Source organism: Microtus oregoni, unplaced genomic scaffold (genome assembly GCF_018167655.1).
Source record: "Microtus oregoni isolate MIOR12 unplaced genomic scaffold, Mior012 000069F_ref0000032, whole genome shotgun sequence".
Lineage (NCBI taxonomy): Eukaryota > Metazoa > Chordata > Mammalia > Rodentia > Cricetidae > Microtus > Microtus oregoni.
Genome location: NW_024543976.1, coordinates 6768626 through 6791837, shown reverse-complemented (window position 1 = coordinate 6791837; position 23212 = coordinate 6768626). Strand labels below are relative to the sequence as shown.

General features: G+C 41.6%; 1 protein-coding gene across 2 annotated transcripts in view; it reads right to left on the bottom strand.

Moving 5' to 3' along the window:
• LOC121440619 (fibrillin-2-like) overlaps positions 1-23212 on the bottom strand; it is a 197161-nt gene that overhangs the window by 97216 nt on the left and 76733 nt on the right. For both annotated transcript variants that reach the window (XM_041641392.1, XM_041641393.1), the window contains exons 8-11: positions 17442-17567; positions 7910-8062; positions 6657-6869; positions 5011-5148 (exon numbers count right to left, since the gene is read on the bottom strand). In XM_041641392.1, coding sequence (XP_041497326.1) covers positions 5011-5148; positions 6657-6869; positions 7910-8062; positions 17442-17567 — 630 coding nt within the window. The remainder of the gene's footprint in view (positions 1-5010; positions 5149-6656; positions 6870-7909; positions 8063-17441; positions 17568-23212) is intronic.

Sequence of the window (23212 nt, the reverse complement as noted above, 5' to 3'; positions counted from 1 at the left end):
GCCCCAACCTCCAGAGATTTGGTTTCAGAAGAAGCACAAGTCACTATCACTACCTTCTGAAATGTACATTTCATGTCTCTTCTCTATTCTGGGTCTCATATTCCAGTACGGCAAAGTGATCACATTCGCCTTTCTTAAAGGGACAGAGAGCCGGGCAATGGTGGCACACGCCTTTTATCCCAGCACTCGGGAAGCAGAGGCAGGCGGATCTCTGTGAGTTCGAGGCCAGCCTGGTCTAGAAGAGCTAGTTGCAGGACAGGAACCAAAAAGCTACGGAGAAACCCTGTCTCAAAAATCAAAAAAAAAAGGGGGGGGGGACAGAGATAAACAACTATTAGAGTCACTACACTTTTTTTTTTATGACTTCATTAAGGACTGAGAAGGGTTAAGAAGAATTCATGGGAATCTTATGAAAGAATTGTGAAAGTATTGACTATTAAAGTTGTTGAATTTTCAGACACTATTTGAGTTTAAAAGTTTATCCTTGAAAAATATTTTATATATCAATTTAGATACTTAATTTGAAGAGCTCCGTATTACCCGTAGCAGAAGAGGAATGGGTTTATTTCCCATTGTCCTATAATGCAATGACAAGAGGTAAAATGATTTTAACAACCGGGTGACTCACACAGGCACCAAGACACTGCAGAACTTCACACCAAAAGTAGAACAAGAAGATAAGAAGAATATGCTGAGTAAAGGCCACTGGTTTCAGGCTTCAGGGGCAATTCTAGAAGCAAGAAGGGTAATTCTAGAAGCAAGAAAGGCCAAAGGTTTTTTTTTTGTTGTTGTTGTTGATGATGTTGTTGCTTTAATGTTTAGCACAGTGATTTCCTTATGCTTCAGTAAGCATCTAACAGGAGTTCCAAATATAAAGGCAAATCTATTACTCCTCAAAACAATGCCCTATTTTAAGGAGGTACCATTCTTATTCTAGCTACTAGAATATTAACTACTAGTTAAGTATTCACACAGTTTTTCCAAAAATGCTAGTTTGTTCCTCATGAACTCCAAATGATTAAAATCTGACACCCCAGAAAGAGAATGGTAGGTTTAGAAAGACCAAAAACTTTTTTTTTGTTGAAATTGTGCTTCAGTATTAAGCTATGCCTGTGTGAATTATAATAGTGTGAAAGAGAACCTTGATGGGATTTCATTGTTGAACAATGAGATCCATCTCTATCGTAAGCATGCATATCTGGGCACACTGCAGAAGCTCTAGGCTTCCCTAACATAGTAAACCATGCAGATATACATTCTCAATGCCACAGCAGGCAAGGGTGATAACAAGTGTAACAAGAACCCTTCCTTCCTAGGGCTTAATATGCCAGGCCCTTCAATGTTAAATTTTTAACAAACTCATCTCCTGGGCATGGCTGGGTGTGATCTATGTACCATCTTCGGGTGAACTGAGCAAAATCCATGGCTATGATTCTGTGGAGGATGATGTTCAGGGAGTGGCATTTGCAGAGGGAAGTCAACTTGAACAACCCAAAGCTTTAGTGGGGTTCTAGCTGTCCTTTCTAGGCATGAGTCTAATGTTGGACAAATGGGTACACCTTTGGTTAGTATCTAAAAGTATAAGGTAGTTTTACAGATATGGCCATCTGCCTCACGACTTCAGACTTGGTAAGTTCAAATGAGGAACCTAAATAACAGATCCAGATACAGTTTTCAGTATCTGGGCAACACCATATGTGATGGGTTGTGATTCTCTTCAGTGATTCAGAACGTGAGAAGAGAAAAGGAGATGTGCTGAGTATGGCTTTTTATAACACCCCCCCCCAAGGAAATTCTGATTTATTCAGAGAGTGAAGTCATAGCTCCTATAGAGCCTGCTTCTGAGCTCATTGTCATGTCACCAGCTATGACTCTAAATCAATAGATGGAATTTAGGGACACAGACTTTTCAAGACTACTTTTTAAGAGTGAGAAAATGGTGGCATATGCCTTTAATCCCATCATTTTGGATGCAGAGGCAGGTAGATCTTTGGGTGTTCAAGGCTAGCCTGCTCAAAATCGTGAGTTCCATGGAAAGCCAGAGGTACACTGGCTTTTTTTTAAACTTTTTTTTTTTAAAAAAAAAACTTTTGTTTTATAAAAGGAAAAGTAAAAAGAAAGAAATGAAGAGAGATATAAATTGATAGAAAGATAGATAAATAGAAAGATAGATAGATAGATAGATAGATAGATAGATAGATAGATAGAGGGAGGTAGGGAGGAAGGGAGGGAAAGAGAGATGACAGCTTCTGAGTTCATATATGGCTGGTTCACATAATAACTGGTCTCGAGGTTTGGTCTATGGGCTCCTAGACGCCACTGGGATTTCAGGAACACGATTAAGAAACTTTTTCATTTTCACATGAAGATCTCACTGCCTTCTTCACTGTGTGGACGTTTTCAGTGACAGGACAAAGCAATGCTCGTGCCTGAGCCCAAATGAAAGCCACAGTGCCAAGGACACGCGGCACAGCAGAGCAAAGAACAGTCCTGTTCAGCAAAGAGCATTGTTTGTGACAGCAGAATCGTACCATACATACCCTGAGCTGTGAGTGTGCTTCCTAAACTCTCTGAGAGCAGGAACATATATTACACACCGTTTCTGACTAAGGCAACTCAGCTGTCTAAGAAATGAATGGCCGCACCGTTCTTTGTGAGCCGTGTTTTGTCACAGAATACCATGTTTCCTTGAAGATGAGCTGACATGCAAATCAAAGTTCTTCAAATGTGTGATTTGTAAGACATTTTCTTGAAGAAGAAAAACAAGAGCCTGTCTCTTTAAGGAAATAAAAATGTCTAGTTGATGATAAAGTTAAAATCCCAGGCTTAAAGTGGTTGAATTAGAAAAGAATACTGCTGATTTTCTAAAATTTAGCAGAGTTTCTTCTACTGAATCTGAAGGTGGCAATAGCAAATGAGTTTCTTTAATAATGGTGAAACATCTTGGCTATAGAACAACTTTTAGCACAGGGAGCCATTGTTTTTCTGGTGACACCCAATGCCCATTGAAAAATTCACCCAACATACAAGGCAGGCTGTGGACTGAGCACAACAATCAGACAGTTTGTTGATGATTCCACATTGCAGGGAAGCTGTAAGAATCACTGCTTATTAGCCTTGAATGGAATATCAGAGAAGATCCACAATTATCTAAAAATCCTTCAAGACATCCCTCTCCTTTCTCAAGTATTTAGCTGACATAAAATTGAGTCTGATTGCATTTTTTTCAGCTAAAACAACCTATCTCAGTTGACTAATACAGACACAGAGAGTCTCACTTCTTATTTTTGGTTTAGAAAAGACTCTCCTTTATTTTAGAATATATATATTTTTCTATACCTGGTACTTACATTGATATGCGATATTTATATTGTTATTTAAATTTGATTTAAAATTTATCTTTATGTTAAATTGTGTGTGTGTGTGTGTGTGTGTGTGTATCTGTGTGAATGCATGTCGCCTGTATGTGAGTGGCTGTGGAGACCTGACGAAGGTGTCAGGTCTCCTGAGACTGGAGTTATAGGCATATTCTTGGCCCCTTGACAAGGACACTGGACACCAAATACAAGTCCTGTGCAAAAGCAGGAAGTATTCTAAACTGCTGAGACATGGCTCCAGATTCTGTCATTATATTATAAAAGCTTTTATTTCTGACTATTCTGTGTGTGTGCGTGTGTGTGTCTGTGTGCTCACTCATGCATTTCAGGTGTATGGAGAGGACAGAGCTTGATATCTATGGTGGTTTGAATGAAAATGGCTCCCATAGGCCCTTAGGGAGTGGTACTTTTAGGAGGTGTGGCCTTCTTGGAGTAGGCGTGGCCTCACTGGAGGAAGTGTGTCATTGGGGGTGGGCTTTGAGGTTTCAGAAGCTCAAACCAGGGCCAGTGTCACTCTCTCTTCTTGCTGCTTGCTGATATAGATATAGAACTCCCAGCCACCTCTCCAGCACCATGTCTGCCTGCTTCCTGCCATGAGGATGATGGTATAAACCTCTGACCTGTAAGCCAGCCCCACTTAAATGGTTTCCTTTATAAGAGTTGCTGTGGTTGTGGTGTCTTCACAGCAATAGAAACCCTAAATAAAGCAAGCAACATCCCTGTTTTCCACAATTACTCTTCTTCTTCTTCCTCTTCTTCTTCCTCTTCCTCTTCCTCTTCTTCTTTTTCTTTTTTTCATGGTGACAGGATATGTTACTGAACCTAAATGTCCCTGACTGGCTAGACTGGTTGCATATCAGGTCTCAAGGGTCATCCTGTGTCTGCCTCCCCATTGCTGGGATTACAAGAACGTAATACTTTGAGCTCTACTTCCCATGCTTACGAAGTTCATACTTTACCAGCTTGGTCATCCCCATAGCCCTCTGTCTTCATTAGATACAGCCCTTCTGAATCTAAGAAATTAATGCATGTAGACCATGGTGGCATACTCCTTTGATCCCAGCATTCAGAAGGCAGACACAGGCAGATCTCTGTGAGTTTAAAGTCATTCTGGTCTACAAAGTGAGTTCTAGCACAGCCAGAACTATATAGTTTGTCTACATACCAGGACTACATACCTGGTCTCAGAAAACCAAAGGCAGGAGAGAGAGGAGGAAGAGAAAGAATTAGTTAATGGCTGGAGTCACGCAGTCATAGCCAGCACCTTTTAAGAGTTTAAATGAGTCAGGGACCATAATATGTGTATATTTATTAGCATTGCCACTTCAAAGGGATCAATGAATATTGCTCTAAAAATACACTCACTTTAAAAATTTAATTTAGAGTAAGGATAAGAAACTCTATAAAGAAAGGAAAAACAGATTATATGCAGGAAAAGAGAGAATTAGGAATTCTTGATGTGACTTAAGTCAACGACCAGTTAAGGGGTCCCAGGAGAAAGAGAGAGGCATACACATCAGAGAGACAGCACATGAATTAGTTTTACTTCAGAAGATCGTATTCAGTCCCATTTCACCTTACAGTCTAGCAGCTCTGTGAAAACTCAAGGAGGATTAAAGAATTGTGAGCTTACCTATGCAATCTCCATTTGCATCCTGTTTATAGCCCATGTTGCATTCGCATCTGTAGCTAGAAACAGTGGGTATGCAGCGTCCATTCAAACACAGGTTGGCGTGGTGCTTACATATGTCTATTGTCTGGTTGAGAATTGCTATGGAAAATTATGACATAATCAGGCTTGATCATCATAACATGCACTATTTCCTTGAACTGATTGTCTTAGACGCTTAATAGAACTTAAGTATATATCAGAAGACTCCATTACTCCATATTTTATTAAATTATATTTTTCATTTTGGAGGTGTTTGAAATATGTGTGTGTGTGCACGCATGCGTGTGTGTGCGTGTGCATATGCCTGTGTGTGCGTGTGTGTGTGCGCATGCGTGCGTGTATATGTGTGTGAGTGTGTATATACATGTGTGTGCGCGTGCGTGTATATGTGTGTGAGTGTGTGTATACATGTGTGTGCACGCGTGCATGTGTGTATATGTGTGTGAGTGTGTGTATACATGTGTGTGTGCGCATGCGTGCATGTATATGTGTGTGAGTGTGTATACATGTGTGTGTGCGCATGCATGCGTGTATATGTGTGTGAGTGTGTATACATGTGTGTGTGCATGCATGCGTGTGTGTGCGTGTGCATATGCCTGTGTGTGCGTGTGTGTGTGCGCATGCGTGCGTGTATATGTGTGTGAGTGTGTGTATACATGTGTGTGTGCGCATGCGTGTGTGTATATGTGTGTGAGTGTGTGTATACATGTGTGTGCGTGTGCGTGCATGTATATGTGTGTGAGTGTGTGTATACATGTGTATGCGCGTGCGTGTGTGTACTTTAGACATAGCCATTCTCTGTCACACTCACATTTTTATTAATTTTAATATGAAGGATCTTAAAAAAAACAAATCCTCGAGACACATGGTCACAAGTTACACTTGTTAAGTCACACATCTGGTAACTCTGCTCGTGTCTTTTAAAAAAATTTCAGGAATGTTCTACCATACATGTGAGCACTTTCCACTTTTTTTTTCTTTTTTGTAACTTGCTGAATATTTAGATGTAGCAAACAGGCAGCATGCCAGAGAGAATAAACATAGCAGCATGGGACATTATTAAATATTATTATCAAGAACTGTGCTTTTCAAGACCGAGCTTAAATGTCAAGCAAACAGATGCCAATTCTGCTCTGAAGCCCACAGTTCTCAATTTCAAGCGGTTTGACAACAATGGCAAAGCACGAGGGAAGGGGGATGCGTGCGTTAGGCTGTTTGGAGAGGCCCCCGAGCAGGGCTTGCTTTATCTCATCTGAGACACGGTGCTGGGACACCATCCACGCCATATATGAGGAGAGCAGCAAAACAGGCCAGATGAACTGAGTCTAAAACATGCTTCCTAGTGACGTCACCCAGATCGCATATTCCTGGACTCTCATTTGTATTTTTGAAGAGCCTAGCTCACATATTCTATTGTTCCAATTTATCAAAAGAATTGAAGGACAGATGAAATGTTTTCCTACCACATTTTCTTAAACTTAGTATTACTGTATTTTATATGCACACACACACACACACACACACACACTCTTACACACACATGCTTGTTAATATAATATCACGTGAGGCTGAAAACTCAAGAATCTAGAGGAAATGTGAGTACTTACTTAATCCAGTGATGATGGGTCCCTGTCCCCCGGCTCCTACTCCAGTTCCCCCAACACCAGGAGAAAAGCCGTTGCCTCCAGGAATGGGGAGGAAGCCTGCCCCTCCTGGGCCATAGCCATTGCCATTGCCCCCCGTGCCTCCAGGTCTAGAAACGGAACTCCCTGGAATGCCGCCCATTGGAAGGCCATCCAGGCACAGCCTACGGTATTCCTCTGTAAGAGAAAGAGTGGGGTTAAACACAAACAGAGTTCTCGCTGCAGCACTGAAGCAGTTGCCATAGGTCAGTTTTACTTGGTCTACACAATATGAATAAGAAGTGAAATATTTTCAATGATATATATTAACAAAAGCAAGGTATAGGTGTTTTAAAAAAATATTTAAAACTAATGATCTTCATTATTTTAACTGACTCGCACAAAGAGCCCTTTGTGTGCACCCCTGTATTTTAGTCCCTAAGTGTAACTCATAAAATTCCAGGCATAGCTATTATTGCAAGAAATTTACTTGAGCAGGTGAAAAGCTTTAGGGAACTCATTCTACGTCTTTGGTTATACTTGAATTCTCATCAGTATTATGTCCACCCAAATTTTATGTCTGTTTTCTTCATTTTTAAGTGATTAGATATTAATATAGATCCAGAACAAAGTTTTAAAATAAATTTTTGCTGTAGATAGTATCTACACAGCTTTAAAAAATCTTTACTTAGTTGTATATATCAAAACCAAGTAAGAAGAAGCAAGGCTGTAGCAACTGCCTAATTGTCCTAATTATCATGGAATTAGGGCCATATATTAGGGATCAAACTTGGTGGCGTCTTATGGTTTCATGCTTTTGAGAGAATGAAAAATGTCTCATTTTTCCTCTATAAAGGCATGAATAAGATGCCATTATTAGCAAATTTCTGAAGCTTGAATTATTTTTGAGTTTCAGAATTCCACATGGGAAAGATAACAAAAAAAATGTCAACATATTCGATTATGAGGCCGTGATCATACTTTACTATTCATGCTGTGTCTTCTTTTTCATCCTAGGGGATTTTTTTCAATAGAAAGTCACCTTTAAGGCACAGGCTACAGGAGGGATTGATCCTCAGGTCAGGAGAAAGGAAAGGAACTATGGTAAAGGACTGGCACACTACAAGCCAGTGGTGATCCAGATAAACATCTGGTCTGTTTCAAGAAGGGCAGAGATTACCAGTGTTACTGACTTTCTTAATACTGTTGCTGCCAAGGTGACACAACCCGCCACTCACCAGAGCCTCTGACAGGACAGGCCTCAGGAATGGTTCCGATGCCCCAGCAGCGGCCGGGCTCACAACAGCACTGAGCCTTTGCCATTCTACCCGGGAGTTCTTGTGCACAGCGGCCATTCACCAGGCCAGAGAAGCACGTACCCATTCTCTGATCTGAAGATGGAAAGGGAAAACAGAAGACATGGCGGAATTACCTCCAGTTGCTACAGCAACCATTTCCCATGTTAGGCGAATATAGGGGAGGTAAATTGCATTGATTTATTTTCCTTAAACCAGCTCATTCCTTTGCCATTTATTTTTTATTCATCTGATCATTGCTTTATTTATTTATTCAGGAAAGATTCCTTTAAATATACTGGTTCTATGATGAGTTCCTTGAATATGAAAATGAAAGACAGGTAACTCTGAGGCAAGCTTCAGTGGCAAGCCAGACAGGTCTGGTGCTTGGGGAACAGTAACAACCCAACCCCATCTTTGCAACCCTGTTTAGGCTTGATCAAAATCCTTTTAAAAAACAAGAACACCACCCCCCTCAAGAAAAAAACAACAACAAAAATAACGATGACATAGAGTTTTCTATGTATTCTAGGCCAGAATCACGCTTGACCTAGCAAGTCCTGCTCTGCCATTGAGATCCATGTAGCTGTTCACTCTACAACAGCATCTAACTGATGGATGTGCTGCTTTAAAGATCAATCAGAAGTCACCAGAGACGCTGACGTCTGAGTACACAGACTGCAACCGTACAAAACACAGGTTCCCAATTGACTAAAGAAGAGGGAATTGTAGAGGCTACTATCACAGAAGCCCTAGAGTCACTATGAAAGGATTATGGGATTTGAATGCCCTGTTGTGAGGGTTTGCAGATGGGATGGTTTAAATTAGAGAAAAGAAAATGGCTGACATGTTTAAGATCTTGACTATGGTGAGAACTTAGAGAAGAGAAGGAAGAGCCATGGAAAGGACACAGGAGATGTAATGGTCATGACTTTGAGGAAGGCAGTAGTCAGTACCATGTTGTAAAAAGCATTGGGCAGAGACATCTGAAGGCAGAGCGAATGGGAAGTCACCCACATGCTGGATATAAGAGAAAGCATGGTGGAAATTTCCTGAATTTTGATTTGCACATTTCAGATGGCAATGGCTAGGAAATAAACAGGCTGAGACAATACAAGCCTGTAATCCATCATACATTTGGGATGTTGGAGAAATGAGCTTGGAACCCAGGGGAATACTCAAGGCAGAGGTGTGTATCTGTAAGTTGTCATTGCATCTAATTAACTGAAAACTGTAAGGCCGTGAGATACCTTGTAAGAACTAAGGGTAACTAAGTCAGTCAAATATGGATGAAACATGAAGCAAGGTGATAACTCAGAAGTATCATTGAGTTTGGCAATTCAGTTATCGTAAAGCATTGGTACACTATCTGGAGGATTTGAGGTAGGAAAGTAACAGATCGAATTTGAGTCTCATAGATTTCATTCTGTCTGCTAAACTGAGAAAGAATCGGAGTGGCAGGAAACACTGGACAAAAGACTATCAACTCCGTACCACACTGAAATAAAAACCCAGGTCATCAGCAAACTTGATGGACAACCACCTTTCTTTTCCCAAAGGAAAAAAAAAGTTATGTCCAGTTAATCATGTGCTTTGAAATTTGATCAAGATCCTTTGTCACACAAATAAATAAACAACAAAGCCCCCTGGGTTCTAACAGGTAGCTAAGGTAGCCCTAGAACTTGCTGTGGAGTCCAGGGCAGCTTCAAACTCGAAACCACCCTTTCTGAGCCTCTGAAGTGTTAGATTATGAATGGATACCACCATCTTGATGGTTATGAAGATGTAGTCAAAGACATGTTCTCCATGATTGTAAAAAGGTACAGAGCAATACTGAGGAGCATTGCACCGATGATGCAAATTGACAGAGGGAGAATCAGTTTTCTCCACGGACAAGCTTTTCGACAGGTGGCACAGTCCCAAGTGATCAGTCCTAAATACAAATACATGCATCACTAAATGGACTCAATGAGCTGCACACACACGCACACACACATATGTAACAATATTAATTAAAGAAAAAGAGGTCATCAAACTGAGAGGGGCATGGGAAGAGTTGGAAGAGGAAGAATGAGGGACAGAAGTGATGCAATTACAATGCTCATAAAATTATAAAAAATTATCACAAACAATGCCAGTAATATAAACAGCTGACATTCTTGGCATTAATTCCATAGTCTAACATAAATACATCATTTCCTCAAATGGTCCATAGCGTCTTCAGAGGGCTTCCAACCTTGCTTGAAACAAATGATCTGGCTTTCAGATAGCCAGCAGGAAGTGGAATGCATCCTTTCATTTTTCAATAGAAGCTTAGCTTGCTCAAAAGCAAAGCACTTCATTTGTTGCATGTATGGCCTAAAGCCATGGGAGACACTGAAAATCGTAGGAGCTGGGTTTGAACAGTTTGTAGCTGGGAGTGATATCCCAGGTTAATTTCTATTGTGAAGTGAGACATGGGAACACATTTTAAAACATTCATTCTAGGAGCCAAACCGTCATATGCTTAGCTCTACTTGATGGCTGTACCTCTCATGAACAAAATGGAAATTAAAACAAGAAAGCCCTGGACTCTTAAAAATAATCCCCCAAACTATAGAATACAACCAATGTTACAAGGTAGGATGGAAACATGAAATTTGCCAAGGCTTCTGCATGAAGGAGGTTGTGGCACTTTTGACCCATATTTACTTCCATAACTGTATTTAACTCTTCTTACTCATGGACCAGGGCTGGTGGAAAAATGAAATAAAACAATAAGTCCCCCGGCCAAGTGGTAGATTGTCTACATGGTATGTCCCTTTTAATAAAATTACCCTGAAGTACAAACATGTATGAATAAAAAGCTCTCTGTTGGCCTGAAAAGCAAGATTAAAAGGGAGCCTCCAAATGAGGTGAAGATGGGCATCTTGGGACTTAAGTGTGCAGCTGGGTTTCACTTTTCAGTTTCTATTAAACAATGGCTTTGCCAAACCTGTTACAGTATCACAAGGCACAAGCATGCAGAACAGGAGATCTAGACACCGCCTACCATGGTGTAACAAAGACAAATGTCCTGAGGGCATTGGTGATCTAGTGAGGGCACTGAGAAATAATGCCTGTCTCTATTTGGAGCTGTGGGGAGAAGGAGGTAACTACCTTTTGAGAATTTATAACCATAGGCTCTTCCCATATAAATAGCATTGCTTTTACAATTCATAGCATGCTTCTGTTTTGACAGACGTCAAAGAAACACACTGTATAACTAGAAAAAGCCAATATAAGCAGAGCAGAACACTAAGAAAGTCTCAAGGGATTTTCGAAAACTTCCAAGAAACGAGACTAGCCAGCAGGGAAGTAAACAACACAAAGAAACAAGCCTCGAGGAAGCAAAAGAAGCTGAAGGAGCACTATTGACTATTTTTGGTAACAGAATGATCAGACCAGTCGGGCTAAGCATTAACCATTTTAAATCATTAATAGTTAAATACTGATTATCCACTAAATTGTTTTTAAGGTTTAAAGTGGTGAACGTCTGAACTATGGATAGTGTAAAAGAGGCTGCACACAATGGAAGAACTATCGTAGACAAGCTCTATGGAGTCTGTGCCTGAGAGGGTCACAGCTGGTTAAGGAACCTCTCAAATACACCAAAGAAGGCTGCCACATGCAAATTAAGAGCGGTTACTGCTGCAGTAGGTGTGTGCACACTGGTGTGTGCGCACGGTGTGTGTGCACTCACTCTCTTCAGGAGAGTTCTGAGACTGGGATCGGAAATGCTCTAAGAAGCCTGAGAAATGTGGAGATGAAGGAGGAAGGGTTATGATCTGATAAGAGTATTGGAAGAAGGCCTAGAGAGAATAACAGGATGTTCTACAGATACAAACCTTCCAGAATTTCCAGCAAGGTCCTAAGGCAAGCTCAGACCTAAGAAAACCAATAAATCCAAAGTGGGAAAAAGAAGAGGAAACCCAAACTATACAAACTAATGCTTATAGAAGTCCATGGTAAAAACTTTAAGTAAATCTAGTTCCATAGTAGAATGGGAACAGCTCTCTTGGTGATGGACAGGAGGAGAAATCTGGACAACGAAGTCACTGAGTTTGATCTCACAGACATATCTAGAGTCTATCAGCCATATGCTCTAGCTATTTCTGTGAGATCAGGTCATATCACATATGACCTGAAGAGACATGTGTGGAATAGTTAGTAAAACTAAGCATTTTCTATGCCACCAGCAAACACCAGACACTTCTCTGATCTGAATGGATGTCATGAAATTGGTTATCAATAGCAAAAGAAACCATGAGCACTCTACACACTTCAGCACATCTCCTAAACCAGGCACAATATCCATTTAGAATAAGGTAATGTGTATAAACATGTAATGAGCGATGTGGCAAGTGCATCAGGGGGCCGTCCTATATGGGCTCCAGACATTGGTTGTGGACTGGTGATGTGGGAGCCGTCTCCTTATACAGGCTGGGATACTGCAAATTCGGAAACCTGCATCTGCCATGGGTACTGAGGATGGAGTAGTTGTGCTTCCCATTGGATACACACAGCTCTGCTTCACACTGATGGATATACCAGTGGGATCAAGAAAACAGGACTTCATTAAAAAAAAACATTGCACATTAACTAGCCTTTTAATTATGTATTTTAGTTCACATATTACATTGCCATCACATAGGAATGTGGAAAAAACTGATAATAAAAGAGTCTATGGTTTGGAAATCTCGAGCTAATGTCGCACACACTTAGAAAACTGGGCCATATGTGTGAGGGTAGGGGCAGAGAGGGAGTACTGTATAGAAAATAATGTTTTCACAAACTTCATGATCCCTCTCCTCTAATAACAACCAAGAGATAGATGGCATACTTCTAATCAAAGCACACAGAATATTCTAGTACGAGGTATGGAACAGTGGCATCCATGGTTAGGGTTGACAAAAAGATGTCCTATAAAGGAAGCCAGTTCAGTCTGGCCGAGTGTGCCTGTAATTGTTTTTGCAAAGCACTGCATTTTATCAAGAAAGAAGACATTTAGAAGAGTACCTGGCAGAAATGGAAGCTTCCCAGGGACATTATTCCTTGAAGCAAGGGTTTATTAGAGCCAAAGCAGAGAAAACCCATGAAACAATGGTCCTAACCCTTGGTGCGCACTCAACTAGACGGACACAGCAAGGAGAACACACTAAGTCCACTCCGCTAGTCATCTCCTGACTTTTTAATTGCCCAAGCAGACTTTGTAAGTCTTGTTTACCACTGTCCCCAGAAAGAGGAAACAATTTTCATCCTCTGAATAAAGTGTAAATCTTTACTGAAACAAAATCAAGGTATGGTCATCGGAATGTGCCTCACGGCTGGCATTTACTCTAAATTTGATTGATGAGAACTGAAGAGGAATGACAGGGTGCGCTGGGTGATGAATCCTTGGGCAAACTTGGAGGTGACAACCTGAGCACGTATGTTTGGGATGAATGACCTCTGCTCATTAAAACAGAGCAGAGAAGTTTCATCCAGGTCAGAATACTCATGACAGTTAGTTCCCTGGCACTGGACAAACATCCACATCTCTGTTGGCCTAGCTCCAGTTTGGGCTACTGTGGATTAACTCCACAGATCTGTCTTTTCCCAGGATACTTTTTATGAAAACTTCATGAGGATGTTATTCAATAGAAACTGAACTAGGGACAAAAAAAGAAATTGAACCACAGTGGGAATCAGGCTCACTGCTTCCCTTGAGGTAGTCAAGATGCCTCCTTGTCTCATTTCATCTCTGGGCACTCCTCCTTAATTATTGGTCTTCTTTTATATGACTGTGAACTAGTTACTACACTGCTCACCCTGGATTTCCCTGTGGGCTGTGGGGAGCTAATCTCTGGTCCTCATGCTTGAACAGCAAGTACGTCATTGAGTCCCCTCCAGCCCTCTCCTTTAGAAGTTTAATTATCAACCTTTAAGACATTTTTGTTATTCTGCGCATGTGGAGGTTAAAAGACAACTGTGTGGAGTTGGTTCTCTCCTTCCACCTTTCTGTGGGTTCTGGAGATCAAACTGAGCTCAGCAGGCTTGCATATGGACTCTACTGCTGGGCCATTTTGCCAGCTCTCGCCTTTTCTTTTTCTTTTAGCAGTACATATTACCTTAAAAGTATTTAGCAGTGAGTTACTTCTTCCCTCAAACACACACACACACACACACACACACACACACACACACTTTATATTTTCATGTTTGTATCCTCAGGACGTTCCAGGTGATGCTGTGTACCGGAACATGGAAACGTGTAAGGCAGGAGGGGAATGTTTTAGAGGGTTGTGACAACATCACGCTCTGCAAGAGTTTCCAAATGTTTTAATCTCTTCTTCTAAACTTTTCTTGCCTCTCATTGCCTGGCATTCACCAGTCCCTGTTGAGGGCTGATGCTAGCTCTGTGGGCAGAAAGAGGCAGCCGCCCTCGCCTGCACCCAGCTTGCTCTATGCAGCTTAAATAGTCATGACTTATTACTCCTTACGCCAGTCATTCTTCAGAGCCTGTATTAAATTGTGGAAATTAGGTATTAATGATGCCCAAGGGGAACAAATTCCAAAATGACATGAGGCTCATTAAATAATGCTATTAAAATGCTTTTAAGGAAAAATACGATTAGTGACACTTCAATTCTTTTTAAATGTGGTATGTTAGTTTCCAAGTTAAAGTTTTCCTTTTCCTAGACATAAAAAAAATGATTAACACGCTAGGTAACATTAAGTTAGGATTTGTCTTCCTAATTTAGCATTAAATGAAATGGGAGGGCTATGCTATTTGAAAGTTGAAATGACTAGCTAAATGCTTCTGCCCCAGGAAACTCTTCTCTCGTCCGCAGGAGAAGGATTGAGTTCCCAGACATTTTACAATGTGGTTTAGACTCAGCATATTGGCTTCGTTGATTTTCGTATGATACTGTAGGGAGAACTGTGTTAACTAGGAAGAGGAAGGAGGGCAGATCCAGCCAACATCGCTCAGAACAACGCTGCAATAGCATGAAGCGTCACACCTGAGACCATTGTAAGTTTATCCCGCTCAGTATCATTAGTATGTATACTATGTATTTACAAAACAAACAGAAGGAAATTCATATATTCACGACATAATCGTCTATCATAAATGAATTCAATCTAAGAACATATACACACAAGGTTTTTAAAACTCAAAACCTCTTACATGTTAAGATGCTGTATTTTTTCTCAAACAAAAACACATATTTATTGAAAATAAAATGTGTTTATTTTTTAAACTAAGCTGCTCACTTAATTTTATCAAAAGCTTTATAATTTCTGGGAGTCATTTTTCACTTTTCTGTTTTTGGGGTGCTCTTCCTCTGTCCAATGCGATAGAATATTTCCTCTGAAACGAAGGGTATTTCTGAAGGTCCAGGACTCAGCTTCTGGAGTCAACCTGTGACGTATCCAGGACCATGACTGAGCACTGCATCATTTTGCCCATCACAAAGCCAAATGATGCCAAGATGTCATTCACCAAAAGAGACTCCTATATTCACTATCACTTTACTCACAAATTTTGTGGTTTTCCCACTCATTCAAATGCACTGACATGGCAAGAAATTCATACAACATTTAACATGAAGCCTGAAATCCACAAGGCCCACGAGGCTGACGAAGGCAGGAGCCCAAAGTCTGGCTGGTGGGAAAAGCACAGGCACTTGTGAGAGGACAATAGACCTTGAGCCACAGGACATGGCTCATGTGGAAGGGGCTCCATCATTGTGTCCAAGACCAGAGTTGAGATGAGGTAGGGGTGGCTATTAAAACTAATTCCAAATTTGAGGCTCAGAGAATGAGTGAGCTTCATTGGGTGTGGAACGGAGAAATCACGATAATTCGGGCAGAGGAGTCTGTAAGCAAACAGGACAATGCTACCATACTTCACAGCGAGAGATGGGCATTTAGGTCGGTTGTGGTGGCGCACGCCGGTAGGATTTGCTGAAGGAGGCAGAGGCAGGAGGATCACAAGATGGGCATTTAGGTCAAAGGTGGTCACAAATGAACCCTGGATACAAGCTCAGTGAAGACTAGCAAGAAACAAACAGGTTATTCTCATTTAATGGTGAGACAAAGAGAAGAAAGATAACTAGCCCGTAAACCTTGTGGTGTAGATGTATCTGCCTTTCCCTGCTTCTCCTAATAACAGCAACAGTGATCACAATGAGATTACTTCATCAAACACTTCCGGTAATGTTAGTGGAGAGGGATCAGTAGCTTGCCTGAGTCCTGATAGGTGGGACTGAGGGTGTACAGTGCCTGAGGGTGTGAATTGTATATGTCACATGTCATATACAATTCATGACAGCTGTGACTGTCACTGACATGTCTATCCTGTGATCCTATTATCTGTGATGACAACATGACCCTCTGGTGACAGAACACACACCTCTCACCCTCCCTGATGGATGGATGGCCATAGCTAGCTTAGCATCAGGGAGATAAGATATTTATCAAATGGTTTTGAGCCATAGCCCTTTATCGCTGGTGTGATATCTTCAGTTCATCTCCTTAACTCTGTAGTTCCAGCTTCTGAACTGGTTCACTTGGTACTGTCACTAATCCACTAACCCCTCAGGGAGCTACTCATACACCAACTGTCGGACTGGGGAAAGCTTCATTATCCCATTTATTCCCTCCAGTGGACCATGAAACTCTATTCTCCGGGCACTAGACTAATTTCCTTAATTCATCATCACATAAATCTTGAGTGCTGTTGTAGAAACTGTACATATTTCTCCCTCTCTTTGTAGTTATTATCAGCTCAATATTAGTGCTGACCGGGATGAATGCCCAAGGCAAGAATTGTGAAGGTAACTAACTATACTATGATTGTACGTCAAAGGGCATTTCCTAATCTCTGGGCTCACGCAACAGAAGCCTAAGGCATGCTTCCTGATGGATAAACTATACCATGCTGCAAAGTACAGCTTCATCTTTTCCAACAGAGCAGACCATGTAAGTATATTTGGCTTTAATTTGAATACGCTGGAAACACAAAATTAGGAGTGCCAACTCCTCTTTGTAATAAGTACTTCTCACCAGAACAAACAAGCTTTAACTAAATAAGATGCTGCCTGTGTTCACAATGCACAGTAACAGATGAATCTTTAATTACTATATCCCAGCTTCCCACGCAGATTTGACATCTTTCTCTGGCTGTGCCTGCAACATTGGGCAGCAGTTACATCCCGAGCAAGTCTTTCTTCCAAAGAAATGATTTTGACAACATAAAACTAAGCCAGATGGCCCCGGAAAGCGAAGACTTTACAAACAGTACTTGGTCTAGCAACCCCTCAGTGATGCTAAATACTGCAAAGGCTTTAGAATGGCCCTTTGGTCTATGTCCATTTCCCAATGGTTTTATAATCGTCACCTACTTCATACCTGTTTGGCCTGTTCTGTCCTCAAGAAACAGCATATTGTACCTTCAAAATGCAAGGCTTACCAATGCACCGAGAGCCATCTGTGGAGGAAACGAAGCCACGCGGACAGACACAGAAATAGCTTCCCACGGTGTTGGAACAGTCGCCGGCTTCACAGACCCCAGGAACCACGCTGCACTCATCGATGTCTAATCAAGGGAAGATAATTGAGAAAGGCCTTCATTAAACAACAGGATTTAGAAAACCAGGAGGGCACTCATGGTTGATTAGGCCAGATCATGTAGCCCCGAAGATACTCTTGTTTCAAGCCCTAAGGAATTTCTCACACATATCTATGGGAACGGAGTTGAGTGTCACATCCCAGGGCAGCAAAACAAGGCCAACGAAAGCAAAACTCTATATAGTCCTTTCCGCTCAAGCGCAACTTAAATTGCCAAAAAGACGTCAACGTTTAAGTTCCTATTCTACACCAGCGAGGGAAAGATCCTTCTGTAGCCCTTCAAAAAACACAAATACAATTACCTTTTTAATATGGAATAATTAAATACAAACATAGCAAATTTTGACAAAAAGCATTGGAATCAACAAAGGCTATCAGATTATTTTTTCCTATTTGGCTTTAGGATGTGCTTTTGGTATGTGCATTTGGATGTTGGTACATTTGACATCCTGGGAATAACTTCACTTTGAACAATAAACTACGACAAAGCGAAAAGCTGAGAGGCACTGGATTTTCCTTCTGCGGCTCTCTGTGTTTCTTCACTCCGCTTCATTCTGTGAATGGACTGTTTCCTTGCACAGGAACGAAAGCCTGCTTTTTCTTAAGTTGTCCTAAAATGGGAAACCCGAGCGTTTCTATAAGCTTTCCTGTACTTCTTCTCTTTTAATCCCAGGGGCAGAGAGAGGTAGAAAGTCAAACAAAACCTCATTTAGGCACACTGGGAGCTGAAGGCTAATCCCTTTTACAAAAGGAAATGAGCCACTGGGAGAAAACCCAGCCAGGGATACCCAATTGTTGGCATTGTTCTCAAAGACACTGGGGTAGGAAAGACCACTGAACAGAGGAAGCAATTATAAAAGTCATAAACATAATTACTTAGAATCAAAGTAAATGGGAACTTGTTGTTTCTTTTATGTTCTTGTCCTCTTGTGCTGTATACATTCTTTTAGAATGTCTCAATTTACAAGACAGGCAAAATAACTGCATTTTAATTATAAGTGAGAGGGAAAACGGTTAAGCTCCATCGTTACACCCCTCCCCATGAGCCCGGGGAGCCCTGCAGAAGAGGCCATAGGAAGGTTGAAAGGGATAGCGAACTTTCACAGGGAAACGGTCTTTCCTGGGCCTGGCAGTACACATAAAGGTCACATTAACTCTCAGGGGCTGTGTGACAGCATGTACAAGACATGCATAAGACGGAGCTAGCCAAAAGGCCAGCATGGAGAAGGGAGGTGGACAGCAAGGCCCACGCTTAGCTGAGAAGCAACTCAGGGGCTGCCTGGGGAGGGAGAAGCAGTTTTCTTCAGGGATATAGTCCCTGAGAAGCTAGCCCGGAGTAGCTGGTCCTATATCAGTTCACACATGGGCGGCGGAAAGTAGACTCAAGAGTGTTTAAAATCAGAGCAGTTGGGGGAAAGAAAAGTAGTGAGGGAGAAAGAGAAGGAACTGGAGGGGGGAGGATGGGAACATTTGATCACACACATTGCAAACAAGTATGAGATTCTTAAACAATCGGAAAGTAATGAAAACTATGAAATGAAAAATATAAGAAATGATAATAAACAGATAATAAATAAGAGTTTTAAATAATAATACATAAGGTGAGCCATCCCTTTTTGATATCCCTCTATTGTTCCACTCATTTTATTTTTTGCCCGTTTATTCTGATAAATCACCACAAAGCAACCATTAGATTTTTTTAAATGTCCTTTGTAAAAAGAAGGTCAACATTAGGACGTCCTCTAAAACGCTGCCTTCTTTGGAGATTCCGCAGCTGCTGAAGGGCAGAGGCGCAAATCCACACCTACCAATCCCCCCGAGAGATCAGAAGTCTACCAGGAACTGCCCACACAAATGAGGAGCAAATGTGTAAGCGGTTAGAGCCCTCCCATCAGCCTTCGCCCCACAAAATGAAACCATGTGTGCAAATTAGGACCTGTTGCATCCGGTGCTGCCATCTTCGTGCATGCTGCTCTTCCATTCGCTGGAAAGCAGCATAGGCATGAAGCTGGGACAGACTGCAAACCACAAAGATCCCGATAAACTGCCTCTCCCCAAAAAAGATGAGACCGAGCATAGCATGATGGGAAGCAGGTGGCACGAGCGGAAGGCTGGACCCGGCATCGTATTGTCTTCATCATCCAAAGTATTAGCAGCCCAAGAGTTCGGGTGGTTTAGGATTACTGAAAATTCTTAAATATTATAAAATCTCATGTCCTTTCTTTGAACACTAACTTTAATTTGTAAGCATTTCCTAATAAAGATCTTTTTTTTTTTTTTTGGTTCAAAACTGAAAAGTGAAAGATGTTTGACATTTGGGAGGGGGTATTTTTGAAAGAAATATCTGGAATATAGAAATAGATGCTATGTTTCCTAGTTTGTTTTCTGTTGTGATACAACACTTACCAAAACCAATTGGGGCAAAAAAAATTGTTTTATTTTACAGTCTATAGTCCATCATTGAGGGAAGCCAAGGCAGGGCCTCAAGGAAGGAACCTGGAGACAGGAACTGAAGCAGAGGTCATTGAATCGGGTGGTGATGTGATATTACAAAAACACCTCTTACATTCTAAGAGACTGGGACTTTGGCTGGACATCACAGTCCAAGTTAATAATACACCTTGAGGTCTCTTGAGGCTTAAGACCGCTATCCTATTGCGTAGTCAAAGAGTTCGCTTAACCTGCTTTTCAGAGAACAATGTAACAGTCAAGCTTATGTGCTCGGGTTTCCCATGTAAGCAACTTTTACAGCCTAAGCTAGTGCATAGCTGTGACCTTAAACCATACACCCTTCTACACCCTTGACCGAACTAATGAGTGTGCATCATTTGCCGAAAGCAGCAAACACAGAAGCTGAAAGCAACTTCTGAAATTTGCCATGTAAAGTTGAAGGCAACCATGTATGGATATTGGCTGATAAGCCATGAAGCTTGCTATCTGGGTAAGTTTAGATGAGTCGGAGCCAGTGACTTAATCCAGCGTAAAACTCTGTTAAAGATTTCTGTAAACCCTCACCTTCCATCCCCGTGGATGCTTCCTGTAAGGTTCAATAAAGATAGAGCAAGGCCCTGTGCAGTGAGGGACAGACATTCGGATACAACAGGCAGACACAAGTACAGAGGTAGACACAGATTCAGACTCACAGATTGCAGACAGAGAGGAGACCCGAGACACAGGGAGCACAAAGTGAAGGATGCAAATCTAAATTTGCTCTTGTTCAAATGACTGATGCCAAGGGGCAGTGCCTTTCATTCCTTCGTTCAACATCAGTGCCTTGTTGGGACTCAGAGTCCATCACAAATGCGCTTAGTCAATGCAGAAGAGTGCTGCTTACAGCTTTCTCCTCATGGCTTGCTCAGTGTGCCTTCTTCAACCTCCCTGAGATACCTGCACAAGGATAGCACCATCCACAGTGGACTGGACCCTCTCACATCAATCAGTTTCTGCTCCACACATTTCCTCATAGGCCAATCTGATGGTACAGAGAAAAACTACATTCTTTTCCTGGCTTGGCTCAACTGTACATATCCCACTTTCCTTCACCTAGTTCTGTTTCCTGGAAAGCTTCTGGAAAAGAGGCATCCTCAAAAGCCCTCCATGAGCACCAGGAACAAGTGATAAGATTTAGGAAGTGCTGCTAGAACCCTTCCTTTCCACCAGTGCCAGCAGCCTGTATCCTTAGATACAATCTGAGGAACTTGTAGGTGTATTGGTGGGAAGCAGGCAAATCCCTGAGCTGGGATGTGATGGATAATCAATCGCTGCATGTTTTAGTTCGAATAGGGCAATGCTGGTGTGATATAATAAATTGTAAATGGAAAGCTCCTGCTTGCTTTCCCCCTCTTGGGTTTGGAGAACACAACATAAACGAGCTGCTCTCAGAGTTCTGTTGTCTATCAGGGGCTTATGGGAAACTTTTCCTCTACTGAACACTCCGCAACTTCACCTTATAAATTTCTGCTGTACTTTTCTAAAAATAGTGCAGGGCTGTACGACCATCACTGCAACCTAATTTAATGACACCTTCACCCCTCCCGGCCAATTCCCCTCCGTTATTAATCACTCTTCATAGCCACCTGCAAGCCCTGGCTAACCGTTAATCTAGACTGTCGTAACACAACTGGCTGGTCTGCACAGTCCATGCAAATGAGATCATAAAGTAGGTAGCCTTCTGGGACACATGGCTTTCAAGTAGCTTGACATTGGCTATGCTGCTCTGTGCTGTGGTGTGTTTTCGCATTTTTTTCCCTTGGAGTGGCTGTATGCATGATGCACCTTATCATTCCTTGTGGATATTTGGGTGATTTACATTTGGGAGCTAGTGGACACGAAGCTGTCACCAATGTGATGTCTAAGGTGTCACAGAGACCAACTGTCTTCAAAGCAGCAGTGACATTGTATACTCCCACCAACATTGTATGAGCACTCCAGTTTCTCCATATTGTCACCTACATTTATTAGTCTCTTGTTTGTTTCCTGCAGTGTTTTTTTTGGGGGGGGGTTTAAGTAGGGGTACAAGTGTTATTATAGCACAGTGTGGTTTGTATTTCCCTAAGGATATCCTGCTGATATTTCAATGTGGTGCTTATCAATCTTTTGTATATCTTAAGAAAATGTATTTAATTCCTTTGCCTATCTCAAAAAAATGGACCGTTTTATTATAGAGTTTTGTGGCAGCTTGTGAGAATGGCCTCTATAGGCTCATATGTTGGAGGACTTGGTCTGCAGTTAGTGGGACTGTTTGGGAACGATTGGGAGGTGTGGCCTTCTAGGAGGAGCTGTGTCACTGGGGTAGGTTTTGAGGAATCATTTCCAGAATGCTCTCTGCCTTCTGCTTGCACTTCAGCAATGCTAAACCTTCTATTCTGAAAAAGTACAGCCTATTTCCATTTATTTAGATCTTAATTTACTTCAACACAATTTATAGTTTTCAGTATGCTTGTCTTTTGATTTGATCTTATTATTAATAGAATTCTCTTAATTTTACTTTTGGAATCCTTACTCTTTTGAGAGTACACTGAAGACTCTTTCGGGGATACCTCATTGCCTTTAGGTGGTATTTTATCGGTTAAGCACATCATCCACCATACAGACACTGCAGTCCCCTTGTTGAATCAGGGTGTGCCCTGCTCTAACTATGTAAAACAGTGGTTTTCAGTTTGTGCTTCCTCCTGAGACATTTCATCTCATGGGCAGCTGCTGACTGCATCTTAAGGGTGGAAAATTACTATGCGTCTGGGTAGGTTCACACACATCACCTGTCCAGCACCCCCATGCAGCATAGACTGATACATGACTTATTACTGTCACCTTAATAATTTATCATGGCAAAAAGACTGCAGAGGCACGCAAACATACTAAAACCATATCATAGAGAGCAGAACTTATCTGATACAGTGGACTCATGAAAGGGTAAATCTCCCTCACATGGACCCCATAAAGGAGTAGACACCCACACTGAGATGGTGATATCAACGACCCCTTCAACAACTGACCTATCATTGTGTGTGTACATCAAGGATCAAAAGGCAGAGAACTTCCTACTCTTCCTCAGCTGGTCCCCACTGTGGATGCAACCTACTCCCCTGCCTTCTATTCATCCTCCTGCTCACC